The sequence below is a fragment of the Biomphalaria glabrata genome, chromosome 11, assembly GCF_947242115.1.
Source record: "Biomphalaria glabrata chromosome 11, xgBioGlab47.1, whole genome shotgun sequence".
Taxonomy (NCBI): Eukaryota; Metazoa; Mollusca; class Gastropoda; family Planorbidae; genus Biomphalaria; species Biomphalaria glabrata.
Genome location: NC_074721.1, coordinates 15673662 through 15697514, shown reverse-complemented (window position 1 = coordinate 15697514; position 23853 = coordinate 15673662). Strand labels below are relative to the sequence as shown.

The window sequence follows — 23853 nt, the reverse complement described above, 5'->3', positions numbered from 1 at the left end:
CTGATTCTCCCAATTGCCGTGGACGATAAATACAAAAAATTAACCTGTTCTTACTTAACTGAACCATAGGACAACTGAGCCAATTTAAAGATCGAAACCGCAGCGGTGAAATTTACACACAAAAAAATGAATTTTTATTCGCCATTTCTATGAACTATATTTTTGACAGACGACATTGAAATATCTGAAGAACAAAACAAATAATTTCTTCAGTGTAAACCTTTAGGAACACTTTCTCGGTGCATATCTTTATTTCGTTCCGTTTTGTTATTTATGGTTATGTCTTCACAGATCTAGAGCTCTAATGTCATTATGTGTTTGTGCATACTCTATGTGGGGGTTGCGGACCCTTCGTTTGTAGAATGAAAGAAACAAAACAAAAAATGACAGAATTTGAGGGCTTGAAAATTGTGTTGGTCGGAGGAGGGGGTGGTGTAATTCGTGTCGCTATGTTTAGGGCTTTAAGAGTATTTAGGGGAAAATAATATATACCAACTATGTAAACCATAGCTTAGCACGAGTATCAACTAGTAAATATATATAATTGTCACTCTTATATAAAAGAAACGACTACCATTTTTTTTGAAATAAATCAATGAATTTTTATTAACTTTACAGAATAAATAAGCAAGAAATTAAAAAATTAAACATTAATCAAAAAATTAAAACAATTCTATGTTTAAGTCTAAGCCACAAATGTAAAACAAGATATTTTTTTTTGTAACAAGCTCCGCAGAAAAATCTAATCATTAAGAAATGAAAGTGGTTAGCATTGTGATACTGTAAGAGACATTTGTAGCAATTGTATTATAAATAGAACCAAAGTCATCTCCTAGTACAAACACAGAAATAAAAATAAAGAAAATATAGACGCAATTAAATTGTTTCTTCTGTCGTGTCCAAACAGAAGACATGGTAAAGGAAATCAATCAGATGTTCAACACGCATTGTTCCATATTGTATACAAATCAATATGTTGTCAATATTTCGTTTATAGCACAGACATCTGTAATGAAATACAATCTATTCATCATTAATATTATTATTAGCTATAGCAAACTATTGACAGTATCGAGGTAGCCAATAAGAGGAAACATGCAAATCGCACAATCGTATCCTGATTAAATCCAGAAACCTCAAATTTTAAGGCCAATTATGATCGCCACAGTTAAATACATACATATATAGGTACGACTTGTAATTCAATAGTAAGACCGCGATTAACCTATTTAAAAATACAAGAATTCCTCAGATTATAGGGTAAAAACAATGATATTAAATTATCCCGTACTTTCTATAGGTTGGGTAACACCGTTCCGTGAGATAAAGAAAAGTAGCAATTAATATTAAAGTTGCATTCTTACAAAGCAAATAATTTCTTCTAGATTGCAAATCACACCGTTAGTCGTCATAAATTCTGTGTAAGTATAATAGAAAAATTCGTAATCTTTTTATTATTATTATTATCGTTGACTGCAAAGCTTCTGGTAACGTTCCCCTATTCCTGCAATGTTGCTTCAATATTGCCTCTGACCTGCGATTCCACTGCTTTGTAATGCCATCGCTCTAAGTCTGCAATACCACTGACCCGCAAAGCCACTCACAACATTGTCCCTGATCTCCAATGCCACTGTTATCATGGTCCTTGGCCTGCAATGTCACTGACAACATTACCCCTGATCTCCAAAGCCATTAACATCATGGTCCCTGGCCTACAATACCAGTAACAATATTACCCTTGGCCTTCAATGTCACTCACAACATGACCTTAGATCTCCAAATCCACTGACACCATAGCCCTTGGTCTGCAATGTCACTACATCAGAACCTCTGATCTCCTAAGCCACTGACATCATTGACCTTGGTCTGCAATGTCACTGACAACATGGCCCCTAACCTCCAAAGCCACTGAACTCTGGCCAGCAATGCAAGTGATAGCACGACCCTTGGGCAGCAATGCCATTGACATCATGACCCCTGATCTCCTAAGCCGCTGACATCATAGACTCTGGCCAGCAATGCCACTAACATTATGGCCCTTGGCCTTCAATGTCACTGGCAACACGGCCGCTAATCTCCAAAGCCACTGACTTCTGGCCTTCAATGTGACTGGCAACACGGCCGCTAATCTCCAAAGCCACTGACTTCTGGCCTTCAATGTGACTGGCAACACGGCCCCTAATCTCCAAAGCCACTGACTTCTGGCCTGCAATGCAAGTGACAACATGAACCTAGGATTACAACGTCACTGAAAACATTACTCTCTCATCACGTCAAAATTCATCTCCAAATTTTGGACAGTACACAAGACTGACCATTGAACTACCCACACTATACTTCCTAAACTTTTGAACTCCAGAAACTTTTCGTGTCACTTGATCGACATAGAAAGTAACACAAAGTTCTTCAACAAGCATTCCGCGTGCTACCGACTGAACTTCTATTCTAACAACGGAACACTTATTAATGTGTATCCATGGAGAGTAAAGAACACTCACACTAAACGAATTGGAACATCTTAAAAGGATTTTAATACAATTCTACAATTTATTACAGTAAAATAAAGACCGCATTGACTAAGATTTATTAATAAAAGAAATCGAGTTTTTAAAAGACTAATAAATAGAGAATAACAAATGGTCAAAATAGAACAACAAAAATTTAAAAAATAAAACGAAATGTGCCAATATTGTAATAGTTTTACGATATGTACAAGCTATTCCTTACACTCTGACTCGTTTTATGCAGTAACTCTTTGGCCTCAAAGACTCACGCATTATCTTTTTTTTTTCTCTGGCATTATACTGGCCACTTATAGTACGGTAAATTGATTTAGGGGAGGGGGGTCAAAGGCGTTTTTAATAGCTAATTAACACATTTGACCACTTTTAAGCGTTTGAATAAAAGGCTTTGAAGTATACCGCCACTTATAGTGATCACAAAATGTTTTGTTGTCTGACAGGTTTCAGAGACTTATATATATATATATATATATATATATATATATATATATATATATATATATATATATATATATATATATATATATATATATATATATATCTTGTGTGTGAGGAGAAGGGAGGTAATGAGTACATAAAATAAAAACAAAAGTTATGAAAACTAAATTTAAACCTTTCACATTTCCCAAGAGTGAACTCAGAGGTCAAAGTTTGAAGATCTTTTGCATTCTTGTTTAAATCTTTTTTTTTTCATTTTCACAAATTTTGTATTTAAAAACAATTTTAATAATAATTGTATCAAAATGTATTTCTGACAATAAAAACCATAAATCTGTAAATTAACAATTATCTGCATACGACTATTGTAAATGGTAGCATACAACAGGCTACAACAGTGGACAATTAAATGTCTAGTTAATTAAGTGTCTATCTTTTAAGTGAACGTGATAACGTGTGCTACCTCTATGCCTGATTAATTCTGTTTGTTTTAGTCAAGTGCCTCGTTTTCAAACCAAGCTTGCCTATATATGTTTTCCTTGTCACTTCTTCACGAAAAAAAATCCAACTCATGGCAAGATTTAGATATGGCATTTTTTGAACTGACCAAAATATTAAATGCTTTTTGTGTACTTATTCAAATATTTTTTAAAGAATTGATTAGCACAGAAAATGATAAATTAAACATAACAGTAATAATAATAATAATTATAGGCCTGATAATAATAATTACAAACAGGAAGAGAAACGGAAACTGGTATGAAATTATACCAGGCGAAAATAGTCAACAGAATCATTGGCGTCTGCTCAAGCTAACACACAATTTAAAAATCGTCAATAAAAAATAAAAGGAACAAACACTGTACAGTGGAAACACAGCCGTCCTAGAGTAGTCTTGTGGTAGTGTGTGGTCCTAGAGTAGTCTTGTGGTAGTGTGTGGTAGATGTAGTCTAACAAGAAAAACATTTTTTTAAAAATACTTTAAAAAAAAAATGAACAAAGCTTATGCTAAGTGTAATTGTATCCATTAGTTTAAACAAGTCACGCAATTAAATGTGTAATAGATCTAGACCAACAGCAATACATCTGTACGATTAGAAATATTTTTACCAATTGTTTTTTATTTAGCTCTATTTCATGCTTTTAGCTTTCTCTATATGATCCAATCACTTAACTAGACGAGTTGCGAAAATAGGCGTGGGGGGAGGATGAAGGATGTCTGGGTGAATCTTTACCGTCATCACTTTTTTAAAAGCATTGTTAAAAAAAGGGGGGATGGAACGACATAAATTCGAAATTATGGCTTATGCCACCTCAAACCTACATTCTAACCACTCTGCTAGTGAGGTGATATGAAAATAGAAGATTTTATACTTATCTATTGTTTATTTCAAACTTACTTAAACCAGTTACCTACCTATAAATGGGGCTAATTCAGCTTATAGTATCTCTTCTGTTAAGTACAATTTCTTTCCCTTGTTCGAGATACCAAACAAAATTATAAATTAATTGCAATAGTTAATTAACTAATTGGGTTATTGCATCTTTTGTTGCCAGGTAAAAGAAATAGTAGTGCAAAATTTCAGCTTGATTCGAGATTGAGTGTCGGAAAAATATCGTTTAGAAACTTTTTACCAGACAGACAAGAGTTGATATAAGCTTTGTAAAACGTAGTATGGAAATGAGATAGCAATGAAGGGCAAGCTAAACTTTCTAAACTATTACATGAGTTACTGTTACAAAACAACATAAGTGTAATTGATGCAATGTATCCATGTGTTATACTTCTATTACTTATTGTTTGAAACAAAATTATAATTTAACTCTTATTATTCCAAAAAAAAAAAATAGATGAAAAAAAAAAGCTTAATACATTTTCAAAAATTATATTCATGTTAAACATTAAAAAAAAAAGATTCAATGAAAACAGAAAGAAAAAATTCCATGACATTGTTGTAAAATGAATTTTAAAAAAATGCGAAAGACTTAAATGGTGAATGTTGTTTCTAAATTAATGAGGTGTACAATAACGCAAAACGAATGTCTATACAACAGTCATAATAGTCATGTGAATAGAGTAGTGACCAACACTGCCCTTTACGTTCCGTTTATATCAAAAATAGTTCAACTTTATTTCTTGTACAATTCTGAACACATTTACAATCATATAAACACATGTTGTAATTAATTAATGTTTTAAAGAAATATATTTAAAAAAAAAAGATTTCTTTATTATATTTTAGCACTTCAGTTTTGTCCCTAGCTACCCTCATAAACTTGCCCAGAAACGTTTTGTCCAAATAACTTTAACACTGAACCAAAAGTTTTGTAGTTACTTCTTTGTTTTCAATGAGCAGTTGGACGTGATAAAGCAGATCGTAAAAAATTAACATCCAATAATTGCATTTCTTCTTCTACAGAAACTAATCTCTAGAGATTAGAGATAGTGAGACATAATCTCACGGAATATATTCAACTTCAATTATAATTAGGGCCGGATTTAAGAGAGAGCAAGCTGGATTACAGCCCTGAGAATTTCACAAGAAAGGAGCCACCACAAAAAAGATAACAAAAAATCTATCCAAATTGGGACTGGTTAGAAACATTTAAATGTGATAAAAGTGTAAACCTTTTTTTCACATTTTTTACGGCAAAAAATGTGTGACAAAGAAATGTACGCCTGTAGGAATAAGAAAATACAGCTGCTGATTTACGACAGTGCGTTTACCGAGGACATTTCCCTCCACAAACTGAAAAAGGTACACTTTTTAAAACTAAAATACGCATATTAAATATTTAAAAAAAAAGATTGAGATAAATATTTTCATTCATAATTGGATCTTTATTACAATTAAAGTTTTTGAAAAATTGTAGGGACCTCAACAAAACTCTTGTCGCAGGGCCTCCGCATACTTAAATCCGGCCCTGATTGTAAAACTTAACCCCAAACAAATTAGTGTTGTCGCATTAGGTAAATATTTTATTATTCTATGAGCCAATTAAAGATGTTAGGTTTTGTCGTCTTACAAAAGAAAAGGGGGTAAAGAGCCTCTTTGTCACAAGTTCTCAAGAGATCTCGCGGCTTCACGGCACGGGCGGGCTGGGTGTCAAAATGGGCGCTGGGATTACCATACGATCCAGGCCTCAAATTGCGTGCCAGACGATAATGATGGGCATCCATTCGTACCTAACCTCACAATAGTGCATCGAGAATTTAACTCATGCCTGGCTGAGTTTACCTAACTTGTTGGTATATTTCAATGCGTGCTGGAATTAGTTTGAAGTTCACACTAATGTAAATTCTAGGACTTAACGATATAAGAGGCTTTATTCTTGCTGGATTTAGTCTTGATAGGGCCCTAAGCTATTGGAGATATGGGGCCCCCCTTGTAAAGCGATTTTTCCTTTTCTCTTTCTTCAAACTGATTAAAAATTTCCCCATAACCATTTCTGGGGACCCACAGGCAAGAGGGCCCTAAACTATAGCTCATTTTGCCTCTAACCGTTAGGTAAATCCAGAACTGGGCTTGTGTTATTAGTTAATCACTTAGTAGATTTTATATATAAGGGAATCAAGCTAACCACAAGAGTGGTATTTGGATACAGTCTTTTAAATTTATACGGAAAAACGTGTTAGGTTAGTGTTGCACCGTAGAGTCTGTTAAAGATCATTGTATAAATGGTAATGTTAGGGTCAGTCGTGACTCGTGTGAAGTTCTATGAGAATAGTAATTTTTTTTTACTAGATTACGGGTCATACTTCAATTCCAAGAGACCCTTTCAACCATTGGAGTGCCGGCCCAACGGGCATTTGCCCAAATGTCCGTATATACATCCCGCCCCCTCCCCTTTCCTTGCTAAAGTTAGCTCTAAAAGTTATCAGATTTTATCTTCGGATAGTTTGCATGTCATAAAATGTTTAGAAAATTGAATAGACCAACATGGGCGGAGAACGTTTATTTGTTAGAGAATTAGGACCAAACATTTCAGAACAATGCTTCAATACTTAGTCGCACATAGTATTGGCTGATCACTGTACCATACAATAAAAGGAAAAAAAAATCTCTTATTTGTTATTTTAAATTATATGCTTATATTAGTATAAAATGCTCACAATAAAGGCTGACAACGACTGACACTAGTAGTAAATAAAAATACAGTAGGTTGAAATTGTTAAGTTTGTTCTTTTAAAAAAAACGCTGTTATTGTAAAGGCATTGTAAAATCAATATGTTCGAATATTGATACGCAGCAGTTTAACTATTGTCATTAATGATTTGTATTCATCTGAAAAGATAGATATATCATTATTATATTATATAAATACATAAAAATCATTGTTGACAAGTATTTAATTTAGTTTCACATGGTAATGAAAATGTCCATACCAATTATATATACACCAATATTGTACAACAGTTTAGCGTACCAATGTGAACCATCTGGTACGAATAGAGACGCAGTCTCATTGGCTGGGGTCATGGAGGAAGATGTCATGAGCAGCCAATCAAAACAAGGGTCTAAATATTTCAGCCAATCGTTTATGTATTGTCTTATCACGTGGTATGCTCTCATAGGCGCGAAAACCGCATGCGCCAAGTGGACATCCTGCAAGAAGGCGTAGCAGGAAGTGATGTAACCGTCCACTACGATTGTACCATGGGTGGTGAGTGGTGCGTAAACGCCCTGTATGGGTCGCTTCTCGATAGACACGACTCTGTCGAGCACGACGCCGACGGAAGTAAGACCCTCCACGTCTGAGACATGCGTGGAGTGGTATTGTCTGTGAGGTAATTGTTGGAGGTCGGATGTCAGCCCATCGCCTCTGGCAAGGAGGATATACTGGCCGACCACAACGTCCTCCGCAAAAGTCACGCGAGGTAGCTCTTGGGTAATGTTCAAGAAAGGCGTGCGACGCCCCAGCTGATCTATGACAAGCGTCGAGTTGTCTTTGTCGGGGTCTGCGTAGTAGATGAGGTGTTTCGGAGTCAGAGAGACGCTTCTGCCAGATTCGGTCGTCAGCGTGTAGTACATGGCGATCTGCTCCGGACCTCTGTCTAAAAAGGCCATGACATCGCTGAATTCGAATTTCCCTTCGCCGCTGACGCTCAGCACCTTGTCTCCTATTTCAAGTTCCGCCATTGTCTTCGTCTGCCCGGTGGAGGTCACCACGTGACTCGCGGGCGGGAAACAGCCACCAAAGTTGATGGCAACTGAAGAATCTGTAGAAGAAAAAAAATATTACTTTTGCATTTTCCTTGGTATATTTTATAATTCAATTATATAGTTGTATAATGTTATAAAATTTTTAATTTAAAACTTAGAATATTTCGTCCTTAAAACGCAAACACCTGAATGAGATTACAGTTAAAGACGTTCAAACGACCAACCATCCTACTGACAATACAAATTGCACACAATACTATCATGCAACCACTGAAGACAACCATTTACTTCATTGATACAGAATTAAATTATTACATAAATATCAAATTACTAATAAGGGGCGACAACTCCGTCCTTATACCTCTATTTGCCCCTTGATCTATTTGAGGGCAGCCAGTCTACTTTTGCTATTAGCGCTGTAAACAATATCATCTTCGACACATACTATTTGGTTAACATCAACAATAATTACAGCTTCTGACATCTAATTTGTACAAAGTTGGTTTGAAAAGAACTGTTTTATTTTACAAAGAGACACTGTGGACTACAGCCTTGATTAAGTGAACCAGTCAGGATTTGTAGCCCATAAGAATACTACTCTCCAGTATTCTCACTGATCACCTGCAATCCTCATAGACATGCTGTTGCAGTGAAGATTTACCATATCATCCTTAGGGAGAGATCATTGGCCTCTTTCAGTCGTAAAACGACTATGGTTCATCTCGCACACTTCCTTTTGTGGCTGTGGAGCCCTGTTTTGGAGAGACACTCCCGTCCACAAATATAGCAGGTTAAGGTGGCTTTTGCTTCGATGGTTGAGGAGCTGGCCATTTTTCGCATTGTCCGTTTTTCTTCCAGGGCTGAGGCCCATGTTCTTTCGCTATCCATAGCTTTCTTGGTCACTTCCTCTCTCCATCTGGTGCGGTCTAGAGCTATGTCTTCCCAATGGTCAATATTGATGTTCACTGATTTGAGGTCCCGTTTTATTACATCTATATAACGGAGGTGGGGGCGACCAGTTTTTCTTGAGCCAGTCGCGAGTTGTCCACAGAGGATGAGAGATAGTCAAACAGTTACTCTGTTGATTAGAATTCCACTTCACTTTTGAATGAATTTTTTTGATGATACTTAGGATATTCTCAAAAGAAGATTTAAATGATCAAGTTCTTTCAGATAGATTGTTGATGTGACAATGTTAAGACACTCGTATCACACGCCATAAAACGACTAAGTTTTGATTCCTTTTAAATCAACTTGCCTGTGAACATACAAGTTTTCATTTGTAAAAAATAATATATAATAAAGTTAAATATAATAAATAAAGCTAGAATTCGAACAGAATTGATACATTCATTTAGATGAATTTTTCAAACATTGTATAATATTCAAAAACTGTTTTTGTTGGAATACAAGAAACAAGAAAGGAATTTAAAAACAAACATGTAAGTAACAGATATAAGAAAAAAAAAAGAAATTCAGCATGACACTGATGTTTTTCCATATATTTTCATTCTATTATTGTAATGCTACCCTATTAAGTAATCTTTGTATACTCTATATTTCTCTCTAACAGTCTAGCTCATGATTTCTACACAAGTCGGTCCGCAAAATGTTCATGAACGTCTATTTATCCAAGTCTTTATTGTATGTAAGGAAACATTTGAGTCGAGTGTGGGAATTCCCTCTAAAGCCGTGTGCAAAATAAAAAGACATAAGCCAAATTTAAATTTAATGTAGAATCTAATTGTATTTTGACAAATTAGAACCTTTAAACCACAGTTTTTACTACTTAGATATTAGAATATAGATTTTAATCACAAATTCATACAGAAGCTGTCAAATTTCTAAAAACATCGTTAGAGTCATTTTTAAACTACCTGTCAAGTGTTTACCCAGAACCATGGGCGTAGCCAGGGGGGGGGGGTTCTTGGGGTTCAAACACCCCCCCCCCCGAAATGAAATTAAGTGACTGATTTTTACTTTCATTTTGTTTATTTTAGGTGAGATTTTAATACTAAATCATCACTTACCACAGCACAGCCGAGGCAGTTTTGAGTTAAAAACCCTCTACCAGGGGGTTTTGAGTTTAAATCCCCCTACCAGGGGGTTTTGAGATTTAAAAAAACCCTATCAGGGGGTTTTGAGATACAAATCCTTCTACCAGGGGGCTTTGAGTTTAAACCCCCCTACAGGGGGTTTTGAATTTTAAACCCCCTACCAGAGGTTTTTGCAGTTAAATCCCCCTCTTCTATAAAACAAAACAAAAAAAATGCAAACAACAATCCCCTAGTTCCAACAGCACAGTTGAGGAAGATTTTGATTTTTAAACCCCCTCCAAAATTTACGATAAACCCCATCTTCAATATAAAAAAAGCAAATTACACACTCAAAATTCTATGAGCGTAGCCAAAGGGGTTTTGAGTTTACCCCCCCCCCCCTCCAGTTGGGGTTTGAAGCTAAAAAGTACCTCTTTAATATAAAAAAAAAGCAAATTACACACTATAAAATCTATGAGCGTAGCCAAAGGGGTTTTGAGTTTAAATCCCCCTCCTCCAGATGGCTTTTTCTTTAAAGTTTAAAACCCCTCCAGATGGTTTTGAGTTTAAAATTCCCTTACAGAGCGTTTAGAGTTGAAAACCTCTCTCTTCAATATTATTTTAAAGCAAACTACAGTCACCAAATTCTAAGATCGTAGCTAAATGGGGTTTTGAATTAAAAACAAAACAAAAAAACTCCAGAGATTTCTTAGTTCAAAACCCCTCAACAGATGATTTGACGAAAAAACTTTCCTTTTCGATATAAAATCTAAAGCGAAATACAGGCATGTAATTCCAAGAGCGTAGTCAAGAAAGGTTACAAATTTCTACCAATGGCTTGGGCTCCATTAATAAAGTGTGAATAGTCTTCTGCCGAAATTGAAAATCATTAAATGTGTCTCAACAAAGATGGTTAAGACAGATTTTAGGAGTCAGTCATAGAGATCGGGTCTAAATCAAAGAAATCATATGCCGAACTGGGAGTCGAATCCTTAGTAAGGTTGTGACAGAGCGTCGCATGAGGTTTTGCGGGACATGTTCTCACACAAAATGAATAACGCAAAATAAGAGTTGCGGAAACAGCTTGCCGGAAAATGCGCCGAACGGCGCGAGAGGGTCTAAGTCAGTAAAAATAGCACAATAGGTTTTTTGACATAAAACTTTTTAATAGCAAGATAATGCACTGTAGATACCTCAGAATATGCATTTTGTTGGCTTTCAATACCAGAAATAGTGCTCGGCGGCGGGGCTTCGCCCCGCGCTGGGGGAGCACTACGAACTCCCCCAGACCCCCTTGCTAGCAAGGGCGGGGAGTCAACAATAAACAATAAACGTCTTCCGAAAGGGTCAGAATGTAATAAAGATTAATTATGTACACACACACATATATATATATATATAATTTTTTTCGCCCGCGGGGGGGTGGGGGGTGGGGGGGGGGAATCCCGGGAATCCCCCCCACCAAAACCCTCCCCGAAAAAAAATTCTGGCTACGCCCATGCCCAGAACCCATGAAGAGTTAGCAAGCCGATTTTGTGAAAATATACCAGGAACGTAATGTTGAGATTTATCAAGTAACACAATTTCATTATTGTAATAGAACTTTTTTAATCGGCACCAATGTTTTCATCTTTCAGACGTAGAATAGCCGTATTGGTGTATGCCTAAGCACCTAATAGCAAAGGTAATAAGTAACAGTAAGGTCGGTGAAAAATGGGTCTATATAGTTTTGCATAATTAATTTTCAAATGCTAGTGCTAAAAATAGATATAAAGAAATGTAAAGTACTGTAGTTATTAGAAAGCAGTGGCGGACTGGCTATATGGGCATTTGGGCAAATGCCCGGTGGGCCGATACCTAAATGGGCCGGTGGGCCACCGAAAGGGCCGCATGGATGCCACTATGAATTAAATTGTCAAAGGTTTTATAATATTCTCTTACAAAAGCGGCATCGTGTCTAAAAGAAATCTCTCTACAGTGTAATACTAATTTGATCTAACACATTTTCCGAAATAATGTAATAACCTACATCCATAGACAGTGTTACTAGTAGGCTTCATCCTTTTAAGGCCTCCACACTTAGCGATTAAAAAGCATTATAAGGCCCCTATTTCTGATAAAAATATAGAGCTCATTGTATGCATGTGTACAGTTATCGATACTCAAACTCAACATACCGATTTTGAGGACACGCATGCCTATAATTGGATGCCCATCATATAATATGCAATTTATGGGCCTGATTGAATAGAAATGCCCGGGCCGATTTTGACACCCAGTCCGCCCCTGTTACAAAGCTTATATCAACTCACTTTGTTTGTCTCTCTGGTAAAAAGTTTGTATAGGCCTACATTATTTCTCCCACACCCAAACCATTTAAAATTTGCGCAATTATTTCTTGCATCTGATGAAACAAGAATCAATAGAAGTGGTAATTAATTATTTTGTTGGGTATCGTACAGGCGAAAGAAATTGTACTTGACAGAAGTGGTGGTATACGTACAATGAGTCCCCTTTATGCTTTGTGAAGAGAATTAGGAAGTTGCTTAACTAACAGTAGAAAACTGTAAAATCTTCTGAATCCAAAAGCCCTTTGCAGGCTAAGTGGTTAGTGTATTGGCTTGAGGTGGCTAGTGCCCAAATTTAAGTCGAACAACTTTTATATATATATAAAGCGATCATGGCAACATTTACACAGATTTACACAGATTCTTTCTTCGTTTCCCTCGGTACCTCCCCACACACACACACAAACACTTTTCCCAACTGGTCCAGACCAGTGATAGGATCATAGCGTATTGAGAAAGCATGAAATTGTGCTAAACAAAAAACAAAATGGTAAAAATATTTCTAAATATTTCCAATCGCACAGATTTATTATTGTTGCTCTAGATCTATTACAAATTTAAATACATGCCTCATCTAAACTAATTGAGACAATTACGTTTAGTATAAGCTTTGGTACTTTTAAAAGTATTTTAAATATTTTTATTGTACTTAACTCTTTCTCTCTGTTATTATTTAACACGTTCTGATGGAATCAACGTTGTTATCGTCAGTTAGGAGAGAAAGAGTTAATTTTAAGAATGTCTGTGTATGTGTGTTCCTGTGTGCACGTGTGTGTTGCCTCGCGCTCCACCAATGTGTACTCTTTCGTCCATTACGTTAGTGTATGGCAGAGAACCTAGACCACATTGTTGGCGATCCAGGACCCCAAGCCTCGAGACCCTGACTGTTTGCAGAAGTGTGATTACTATTTGTTGTCCCGTCGTCTGACCTTTAACAGCTAGCAAATGGTCGAGCCCGCTCACATTCCGCCAGCTCTCGTGTGACACGTAACTCAGGCTTGTGTCCCAGTCTAAACCACCCACTACCTCATTTAATACAGTAACTCAGGCTTGCCCCAGTCTAAACCACCCACTACCTCATTTAATACAGTAACTCAGGCCTGTCCCAGTCTAAACCACCCACTACCTCATTTAATACAGTAACTCAAAGTTGTCCCAATATAAACCACCAACTACCTCATTTAATAAAGTAACTCAGGCTTGTCCCAGTCTAAACCAGCCACTACCTCATTTAATACAGTAACTCAGGCTTGTCCCAGTCTAAACCAGCCACTACCTCATTTAATACAGTAACTCAGGCTTGTCCCAGTCTAAACCAGCCACTACCTCATTTAATACAGTAACTCAGGCTTGTCCCAGTCTAAACCAGCCACTACCTCATTTAATACAGTAACTCAGGATTGTCCCAGTCTAAACCAGCCACTACCTCATTTAATACAGTAACTCAGGCTTGTCCCAGTCTAAACCAGCCACTACCTCATTTAATACAGTAACTCAGGCTTGTCCCAGTCTAAACCAGCCACTACCTCATTTAATACAGTAACTCAGGCTTGTCCCAGTCTAAACCAGCCACTACCTCATTTAATACAGTAACTCAGGCCTGTCCCAGTCTAAACCAGCCACTACCTCATTTAATAAAGTACTCAGGCTTGTCCCAGTCTAAACCACCCGCTACCTCATTTAATACAGTAACTCAGGCTTGTCCCAGTCTAAACCACCCACTACCTCATTTCATAAAGTAACTCAGGCTTGTCCCAGTCTAAACCACCCGCTACCTCATTTAATAAAGTACTCAGGCTTGTCCCAGTCTAAACCAGCCACTACCTCATTTAATAAAGTACTCAGGCTTGTCCCAGTCTAAACCACCCGCTACCTCATTTAATACAGTAACTCAGGCTTGTCCCAGTCTAAACCAGCCACTACCTCATTTAATACAGTAACTCAGGCTTGTCCCAGTCTAAACCACCCGCTACCTCATTTAATACAGTAACTCAGGCTTGTCCCAGTCTAAACCACCCACTACCTCATTTAATACAGTAACTCAGGCTTGTCCCAGTCTAAACCACCCGCTACCTCATTTAATACAGTAACTCAGGCTTGTCCCAGTCTAAACCACCAACTACCTCATTTAATACAGTAACTCAGGCTTGTCCCAGTCTAAACCAGCCACTACCTCATTTAATACAGTAACTCAGGCTTGTCCCAGTCTAAACCAGCCACTACCTCATTTAATACAGTAACTCAGGCTTGTCCCAGTCTAAACCAGCCACTACTTCATTTAATACAGTAACTCAGGCTAGTCCCAGTCTAAACCAGCCACTACCTCTATTAATACAGTAACTCAGGCTTGTCCCAGTCTAAACCAGCCACTACCTCATTTAATAAAGTAACTCAAAGTTGTCCCAATATAAACCACCCACTACTTCATTTAATAAAGTAACTCAGGCTTGTCCCAGTCTAAACCAGCCACTACCTCATTTAATAAAGTAACTCAAAGTTGTCCCAATATAAACCAGCCACTACCTCATTTAATAAAGTAACTCAGGCTTGCCCCAGTCTAAACCACCCACTACCTCATTTAATACAGTAACTCAGGCTTGTCCCAGTCTAAACCACCCACTACCTCATTTAATAAAGTAACTCAGGCTTGTCCCAGTCTAAACAACCCACTACCTCATTTAATACAGTAACTCAGGCTTGTCCCAGTCTAAACCACCCACTACTTCATTTAATACAGTAACTCAGGCTTGTCCCAGTCTAAACCACCCACTACCTCATTTAATACAGTAACTCAGGCCTGTCCCAGTCTAAACCACCCACTACCTCATTTAATACAGTAACTCAGGCTTGTCCCAGTCTAAACCACCCACTACCTCATTTAATACAGTAACTCAGGCTTGTCCCAGTCTAAACCACCCACTACCTTATTTAATACAGTAACTCAGGCTTGTCCCAGTCTAAACCACCCACTACCTCATTTAATACAGTAACTCAGGCTTGTCCCAGTCTAAACCACCCACTACCTCATTTAATACAGTAACTCAGGCTTGTCCCAGTCTAAACCAGCCACTACCTCATTTAATACAGTAACTCAGGCCTGTCCCAGTCTAAACCACCCACTACCTCATTTAATACAGTAATGTCCCCGCGAAAACAAAAATGTCAGGAACTAGAATTGAGCACGATCCAATAGTGTGATAAGTAAGGGAACAAGGAACTACTAGGTCTACAGCGATGATGCGCAAAGTATGGCACGCGGTCCATATTCGGCAAGTGGCGCGGTGCTATCCGACCTCCTTAAATGTTCACCCGCAGTGCGTAATAAAGCAGCGAAAGCTTCGGTCTATTGGGTTGGACGATACGCGTTGGCGCAGCCCGAGAAACGAGTGCCTGAAATTTATATGGCCCCTAAACCGAAAAGGTTGGGTACCACTCATACAAAAAGTCATTAAAAAAAGAAAAAAATATATATAGGTCAAGATTGAAAGGTTTTATTGGCACGCGATTTTCTTTGAAGTCTCCACGGTAAGCTCGTGCCAGCCTCGATTTGGTATACCAGCAATGAATTACGTCACGAAGTGAAAACATTGAAATATCAAAGTTGCTTGCCTAAAAGGAAGAGGCGTCGGGCGGAAGTGTTAATGACTTTAAAATGTAAGAGGCCTCGGCTAAAGTTGGTTTTGTAACTTTTAGGAGCTTTGACTTTTAATGAAATCTTTGGGAATGGACGAGAATTGTATTCATTGCTTTTCAGTAGAAGGTCGGCCATTTCTTTTTGGGCCGATGTGTTTAACTGCGATGTAAAGGGATCAGGCTTTTGTCAAGAGAAGGCATGTACGTGTGTTCTTGGTGGTAGTCAGTGTCAAGTTCTCCTTTTAGACAATGCGATCTATAGGTCAGATGGTGTAAAGGTCGTCTGTTTCTATGGCACACGGTTAACGAGGGTGTTATGTGGCCTGCACAATGACCAACCACCTTTACTTTTTCCTTATTAATGTCAAGTACCCATTAGAGCTGAGTGCCCTTAAGATCCCGAAAGTAAAAATCGCAGTCTTCACCAGGATTCGAACCCGGGGACCCCTGGTTCGGAAGTCAAGCGCTCTACCGCTCACTTTCCAAGCTTTGCATAGGTACTGTCACGTCTGCGATAATATCAGTTAAACCTTTAAGATGGATTTTTGTTGAATTATTTTCAAGAAGATAATATATAAATATAATGAAGAGTTCAGCCTTATAGTTCTACACATATCGTAGCTTACACTGCTCTAGAAATGTCCTCTATTTCCAGCGTGTTGGTTAACATGACATACTTTGTTTGGTAATCTTACACGCATTAGATGTATGAAGATAATGTCACAATCAAATGAACTACATGTTGTTGTTTTTCCTATAAAAAGAATGTAATTGTAGATTGGTCATGAGGGGTCACGTGGAGTTTTGAACTTGGGACATTGTTGCGACACCACTGTGTCCAGCCAACTCTACTGGCTACCTGACATACGTTGGGGAAGTAGAGGCGGTTGGTCGTTGTGCTGGACACATGATAACCTGGACAACTGTAGGCCCTAGAAACAGATGAGCTTTACATCATTTTGCCATCATAGATCGCGAGGTCTTAAAGGGATAATTTTACTCTACGGTCTTTAAATACTCCAGGGCTGGTTTTAAGGGAAGGTGGGGGGGGGGGGCTTCCACAAGAGAGATTTTTTTTAAATTCCAAATTTCGACGGGTCAGAAACGTAAACGTTTTTTTTTTTATGTATTTAAAAAAAGTAATACTTTAAATCTAGGAGGCGCGTGGCTGAGTGGTAAAGTGCTTGGCTTCCGAACCAATTGGTCCCGGGTTCGAATCCTAGTAAAGACTGGAATTTTAAATTTCGGGATCTTTCGGGCGCCTCTGAGTCAACCCAGCTCTAAAGGTTACCTGACATTATTTGGGGAAAGTAGAAGCGGCTTGTCTTTGTGCGGGCCACATGACACTATTGTTAACCGTGGGCCACAGAAACAGATGACCTTTACATCATCTGCCCCATAGATCGCAAGGTCTGAAAGAGGTACTTTACTTTACTTTTACCTCCAATCTAAGGGTTGGCAACAAATTGTCATGGTTAAGAAGTGTCTGCTTGTAACAGCTCCAGTGGCCTTACACTCCACAAACTCAAAAACGTACTCCATAAAGATCCTGCCCCTTGGTCTCCACTTACTTAAATCCGTCCCTAAAATATTCTCATACACGGGCTGATTTTACAAACAGTTAATATGAAAGAACCTGTTCACTTTTTTTTTAACTGCTACCAATTGTTGTCTATATTACTTTTGCTAATATAAAATTTGTTGTTATTAAGTAGATATTTTTTTCCACGAGACTTAGAACATGCACACGCACATTCAATCGCACAAACACACACACACACTGCACCGAAACTCGACGGAAAACCTTTGGCAAACAACCCTCTATTACTATGTCTCTCTTTTTTAGTTTTTAATTATCGTATTTATAAATCTGCATATAAATCAGTTTGATCAGACGATTCCCGCATGAAGCCTGTTTAGCTAACCCCCACCCCTCTGGATGGCGCTGAAATTTCAACCGTTCAAATCCTCTCTGTCCCCCATTCTCGCCACCCAAGTTTTCCCCCCCTTCCCTTTTCCCATGGCTGCGGTTACCCTGGCAGTATTGTAACAGCGTTGACTTGGCTCTGACATCTTTCCTTGTTCAGAGCAATCCCTTGGTTTACCTAAGGGTTTAAACTGGCGGTGATCTCCGCTACCCAGGGATTAAACTTGTCCACCAACTCTCGGCAAATCTTATTAAAACATTTGGCGCTGCATTTGGAGGGGGAGAGATGGGGAAGAGATGGAAGGGTCTAGATAATAGGAGTGGGGGATGGGCTTTGGGGGGGGGGGATCAACTAAAAACACCCGCCAGTAACGGTAGTGTCGTTAAATATATATATATTTTTTCATGTTGAGAGAGAGAGAGAGAGAGAGAGAGAGAGATTCGTGTGTCTGTGGTTAGATTGGATTTGTCGCCATTGCCAATATATTTGGAATGGAGAATGGGGAATTATAATGATTATCTCTTCATAAAACAAATAATTGGTTAGGTTAGCCTGAAAGACCAAGTTTTAATTTTATGCATTACTAGCTCGTTTGATACACTGGGAATACTTTAGTTTGGCCGTTAGAATTTTTCAAAGTAAAAAAAAAAAAGAAGAAATTTGAATTTGGCTTGAGGACGAGATTTTTTTAGTGAGTTAGCAGAAGGCCAATTTTTGTTGAAGTGTGTAAGCAGAAGGAACATGTTCTCTATAAAAACAGTTCGAAAATACACACACGTACACACACACACACACACACACACACACCAATGATAATTAAATGTACATAAATCGATTCAATAACTCATACATATTAGTCTCTGTAAAATAGTCTCTGTAAAATAGTCTCTGTAAAATAGTCTCTGTAAAAAAAAAAAAATTCAGAACTGTTTCCGGAGCAGCTTGAACTAAAATGTCTGATATCTCGGTCTCAATGTGTGTCAGATTTTGACAGATGAAGACACATAAATCCCAGCCTCGAGCACACAGCTCAAATTACCCTAATTTAACTACCAACTATCATACTTTTAAAAAATATAACTGAAGCTTGGTGAAAACACTTATTTCTTAAAGACGTCGCATACGTCCTGAAATGTCATAAGAATTTCTATGGACGGACATATAAATGAAGCTACTTAGTTCAGGACTGTTACGCTACTGATTCAACAGATTCAAAGAGGATCAATTTGTTATTTTATTTTTCTAAATGGCTTTAAAAAAAATGTTTTCCAGTCGTTGTAGACAGATAAATATCAGTTCGAGGGTTGTTGATCTACACGGGGTAATTTATCCTCGTCAGACATTTCTGTCGCTTCACCGGTAGCTTAGAGAAACAAGAACAAAAAAAAAAAAAGAAAAATCGAGCCAAGTTTTTTTTTTTCAGTACGCAATTCCGGAATCACTAAGGTGACCAGAGCGTAGTTGATATGTCAACGCGCTAGTATGACCCAGACACTCGGGTTAAGGAGAGGAGGGAGGGCAATACATACACCTGATCGGGTGGATTTTTTTTTAAATTGGTCATTTCAGAGGCACTTGACAGACAGTCTGGAACGTGTGTCGGGTTTTGAAGACTTTGGCTGATTTTCTATTAAATTGTAAAGTAATATATGTCATGCAGGGGATACGAAATAAGGTACTGTTTTATACTAGATAGCTGGTATAGATTCTGAAGTGGTGCAGAGACATATGTATAGACTTAAGACGTGAAGAGGTATAGAGACGTAGGTATATCACTATGGGTAACGAAAAAAAAAACAACAACAAACAAAAATAACAAAAACAAAGGGGCATCACGATAAGTATTTAGTCTTTAAAATTTTTTCTTCATTGTCGGTGATAGAGCGGTTTTTTTATTATTATTAGAATAAGTAACATTTCGCCATTCAAAACAAACAATGTTAAACTCACTTATTTTTTTTATTAAACCGATCTGAACAAAAAGCAGACAAACTTATATCGGAAGAACAAGCGGGTTTAAGAAAAGGTCACAGAACAAATTCTAAACATCAGGGTACTCTGCGAGAACACCAACAAAATGTTGTTCATATCTCTATTGATTCCAAGAAAACTTTCGACTCAGTATGACACGGGGCACTCTGGGCGACAATTGAAAAAAAAAATACAATATAAATCAAGACATAATAAGGTTACCCAAAACCTCTATAAGCAGGCCACTAGCGCAGTGTACTTCAAAAATAACACTGGGGACTGGTTTAAAATCACAGTTGGAGTGAGACTGTCAACAACTAGTTACAGCATCTTCCTTGAAAGGATAAAGTACAGTGAGCCGTGAAAGAAGATGACTAAATTGCGCTTTGCGGACTATATATGGCGTAGCAGGTACAGAAGATAAACAAAGACAAGACTTCCGCAGCATATGATTTGTAAAACAATGCCACCCCCTCCCCATATTATGCCCAATAGCCTAGAGCCAAAAGTTGTATCAGTATTGGAAGCGAACAGCTAACAAGTGTCAGTTGTTTTAAATATCTCGGAGCTATCATCTCTAATGAGGGAACCAATTTGTGAACTACTGGGCCCGGATTGCACTGACTACAGCAGCACTTGCAAAACTCAAAACAATCTGGAAAGACAAAGGCATAGCCCTCGACACTAAAATCAGACTGATGTTCTCCCTTTTCACGGACACATTCTTATAAGCTTGTGAATTTGGGACGCTGACTGCATAATTATAGATGAGGATCCTAGCAATGGGAACGACATGCTACAGAAAGAGCATAGAGCTTAAAAACTGGATTAACACAGTAATTGGACCCCATGACGATCTGCTAACTGTTGTCAAAAAAAATCAAGCTTAAACTCTATGGCCAAATTATAAAGATCTTCCTTCAGGGAACAGTACCAGGAAAAAGAAGATGTAGACAGAGAAAGCAACGCGAAGACAACTTAAAGAATGTCCTTAAAAGAAACTCTATCCAAGACATAAGACAGAGAGGGATGGAGAAAGATGGTCAACAGTTCTTGTGAGGTGTACAACGGTTTAACACACAAAGGAAAAGGTGAAGGTGATTTTTAAAGTAACTGTCAATGAATGTAAATGTAGAGATACTTCTGCCAGATTCAAATGTCAGCGTGTACTACATGACGTTCTGCTCCTGACGCATGCGCAAAGGCCACTCCATGCCCCCAAAACTTTAAATTTCAGGCGAGACGCCCGAGATAGCTTGAAGAACCCGAGACTTGATCCGCAGACCTCCATTTACAAGTTAAATTGTTAGTGCGCTTAACTACTCCGCCCGTTACACGCAAAAACATAATGTGATAATTAAAATTGTCCTTGACTTCAAAGATTAGAGATGAGTGCAGTATGTCACGCAGATACGCAGTGCTAGCTGCGACCTATATATTTTCCCACTTGCAGCGTAGAAATACCTAAAGGCAGCACGGAAAACTTTCTCCCAGATACCCCCACGCGTCTACAATTGAGATTGGATCACAGCGCTCTGAGCTAAAGTAGCGCAATATAAAAGCTATAATAGTTCAATTTAATTTCATTTATTGGCCGGTTCTCATTATTTTGAATAATTTATTGATCTAGCACTAGATGGCAAAAACAAATTTTGGTATATAATATTTAGATTCCACACAGTTGTGTCATTAAATAAAGGAAATACTTCTCAGGTAGAAAATGCAAAATATTTTATTTAATGAAAATGAAGACAAACAAATCTATCCAACAAATGCTACCTTATTCAAACATCTATTTTTGTTTGTTTTATATTATTGAGAATAGGAATATAAACAACATATGAACATAATATGGAGTTTAATTGAAATCTAAGCCATCGCTCTCTTGATTTAATAAATTAAATAAACAAATTATTAAATAAACAAATAAAAAACTTGATAAAAACGAAAGATCGTTCCACAGCGGTTACATCTATGGTTCAAGTTGAGCCTGCTTATTTAACTGACACACTTCTGAAATACGTTTTAAAATGGCAAATAAAACAGAAATAACATGTAATATTTGAAGATAATCTCCAGTGGCCCCAGACAAGTGTCATTCAAGTCTTAGTGTCTAACCAGCTCTCTCCTGCTTTTACACTTTGGGTTGATGTTGTCAAATTCTTCCAACAGAATCATTTAGTCTAAGTAAAGACAGTGGCGCTCTCTACAAGTGATCTGCTCTGAGAAGAGGAATCACTTGCTGTTAGGTCAACACATCCACGTTTTTCTAAGCCAACTGTTTTTTTTCCTCTTGTCCTCACCGACAGGACGCAAGGGCGGGTAATTAAAAAAGGTTAAAGAGAAGAGCTAGACATCTCCAAAGAGTTGTTGTAGAGATAAGCTCCCCTTTATATAAAAACACACACACTTAGCAACAGTGGACAGTCATCTGGGGAAAAGACCTGCTGAAGAAATGTCAAGATGGCTTTTTGTGTATTAAGAAAGCAGTTTATTGAAATAAGAAAACTTGTGCATAATTTGAGGACATATCAGACGGCGGTGAAAGTGGGATAGGAAAACAGGCTGAAGATGTTGGGACTTGAAAGTGTTTGAACAATCTGGGGGCTTGGAATAGTCGATGAAGTACGGGCTGAAAGGTTCGCACTGCAAGTTACTGAGGTGTGAACCATTAATTAAAGTATCAGAATCTATCTTCGTCCATGCTGACACCCTTGCGGTGTTGACGATTTCTTAACGTCTAGACTTTCAGTGACTGGATTAGTTGAGCAGTTGTTTTTTTAAACAAGATATAACGCAAACGAAACACCGGAAGAATGAAGCCAGCTCTTTAGTTCTATTATTTAAGCGTGTACGCATGTTTTCTCAGACTTAAAGCTGCTGAAACAGCCAGCGGCATAGAATGATAGAAAACAAGGTATGAATGGGTTCATTGCGCCAGGGACCATGATTAATAGGGTCTAATATAGGAGTCCACATTAAGCTATTGAAAGAGAGTTATTTATTACTTTGTAGAATATATACAAGCATTGGATGTCATGACATTATATTCTCGTAAGGTTGTAATGAAATTTAAGGTTACTTTTACTTGTAAGAGGTCGTAAAGAAATGAGTTTATGGTCACTTTTACTTGTAAATGTAACGAAACAATATTTAAAATAGAAACCTTTGTTTCTTTGTAAAATGTTGTTGCATGTTTGAGATGTTCCTTCAGAGTTGAAGACAAATTACTTCCTAGCTTCCCAGGACAAAGGGAGAAAGTAGCGGGCATGGAATAAACCCGGGACCCTCAAGACGACCCAGCGACGGTCCAGCGCGCATACATCACCACCAGGCAGTACTACCGACCAGGCAGACATTTTTAGCAATTGAAGAAAGAAAATAAATTCCGTTTATAGCTCAATGATATAAAAGAACAGGTTCAAAGCACGTGAGAGGCAAATAAAAACACTTGCTCAATCAGCCAGGTACGTGCTAGGTATGTTAAACCTATCAAAAGGGAGAGAAAAAAGACTCACATTCCAGTATTTAGAGTGAAATAAACATTTTTTAAAAGTTGATTCCAGTCTCTGGCACTCTGGAAAGAACTCATCACTTATCACTTTCATTCAATCTTCTCTGACCAACTTCAGAACTAATGTCAATAAATGATAAGATGGTGTCTTGGTATCGTACTACCCAACAGCATCATCTCAAATATAAAATAAGCGCTGATCACTTCATCATCAAATGCATTGCAATAATTACTTATATCAGTATTTTGTTTTACAAAGCTTGTTATTAAATCACTCAGTCTGTATGGCACGTTATTT

The 23853-nt window shown here is 37.8% G+C and overlaps 1 protein-coding gene across 9 annotated transcripts in view; it reads right to left on the bottom strand.

The window, feature by feature from the left end:
* Window positions 1–576: 576 nt before the first annotated feature.
* The window catches only part of LOC106059838 (sonic hedgehog protein), a 246213-nt gene continuing 222936 nt past the window's right edge, over window positions 577–23853 (bottom strand). For all 9 annotated transcript variants that reach the window (XM_056003738.1, XM_056003732.1, XM_056003737.1 and 6 more), the window contains exon 6: window positions 577–8181. In XM_056003738.1, coding sequence (XP_055859713.1) covers window positions 7322–8181 — 860 coding nt within the window. In that variant the 3' untranslated portion in view covers window positions 577–7321. The remainder of the gene's footprint in view (window positions 8182–23853) is intronic.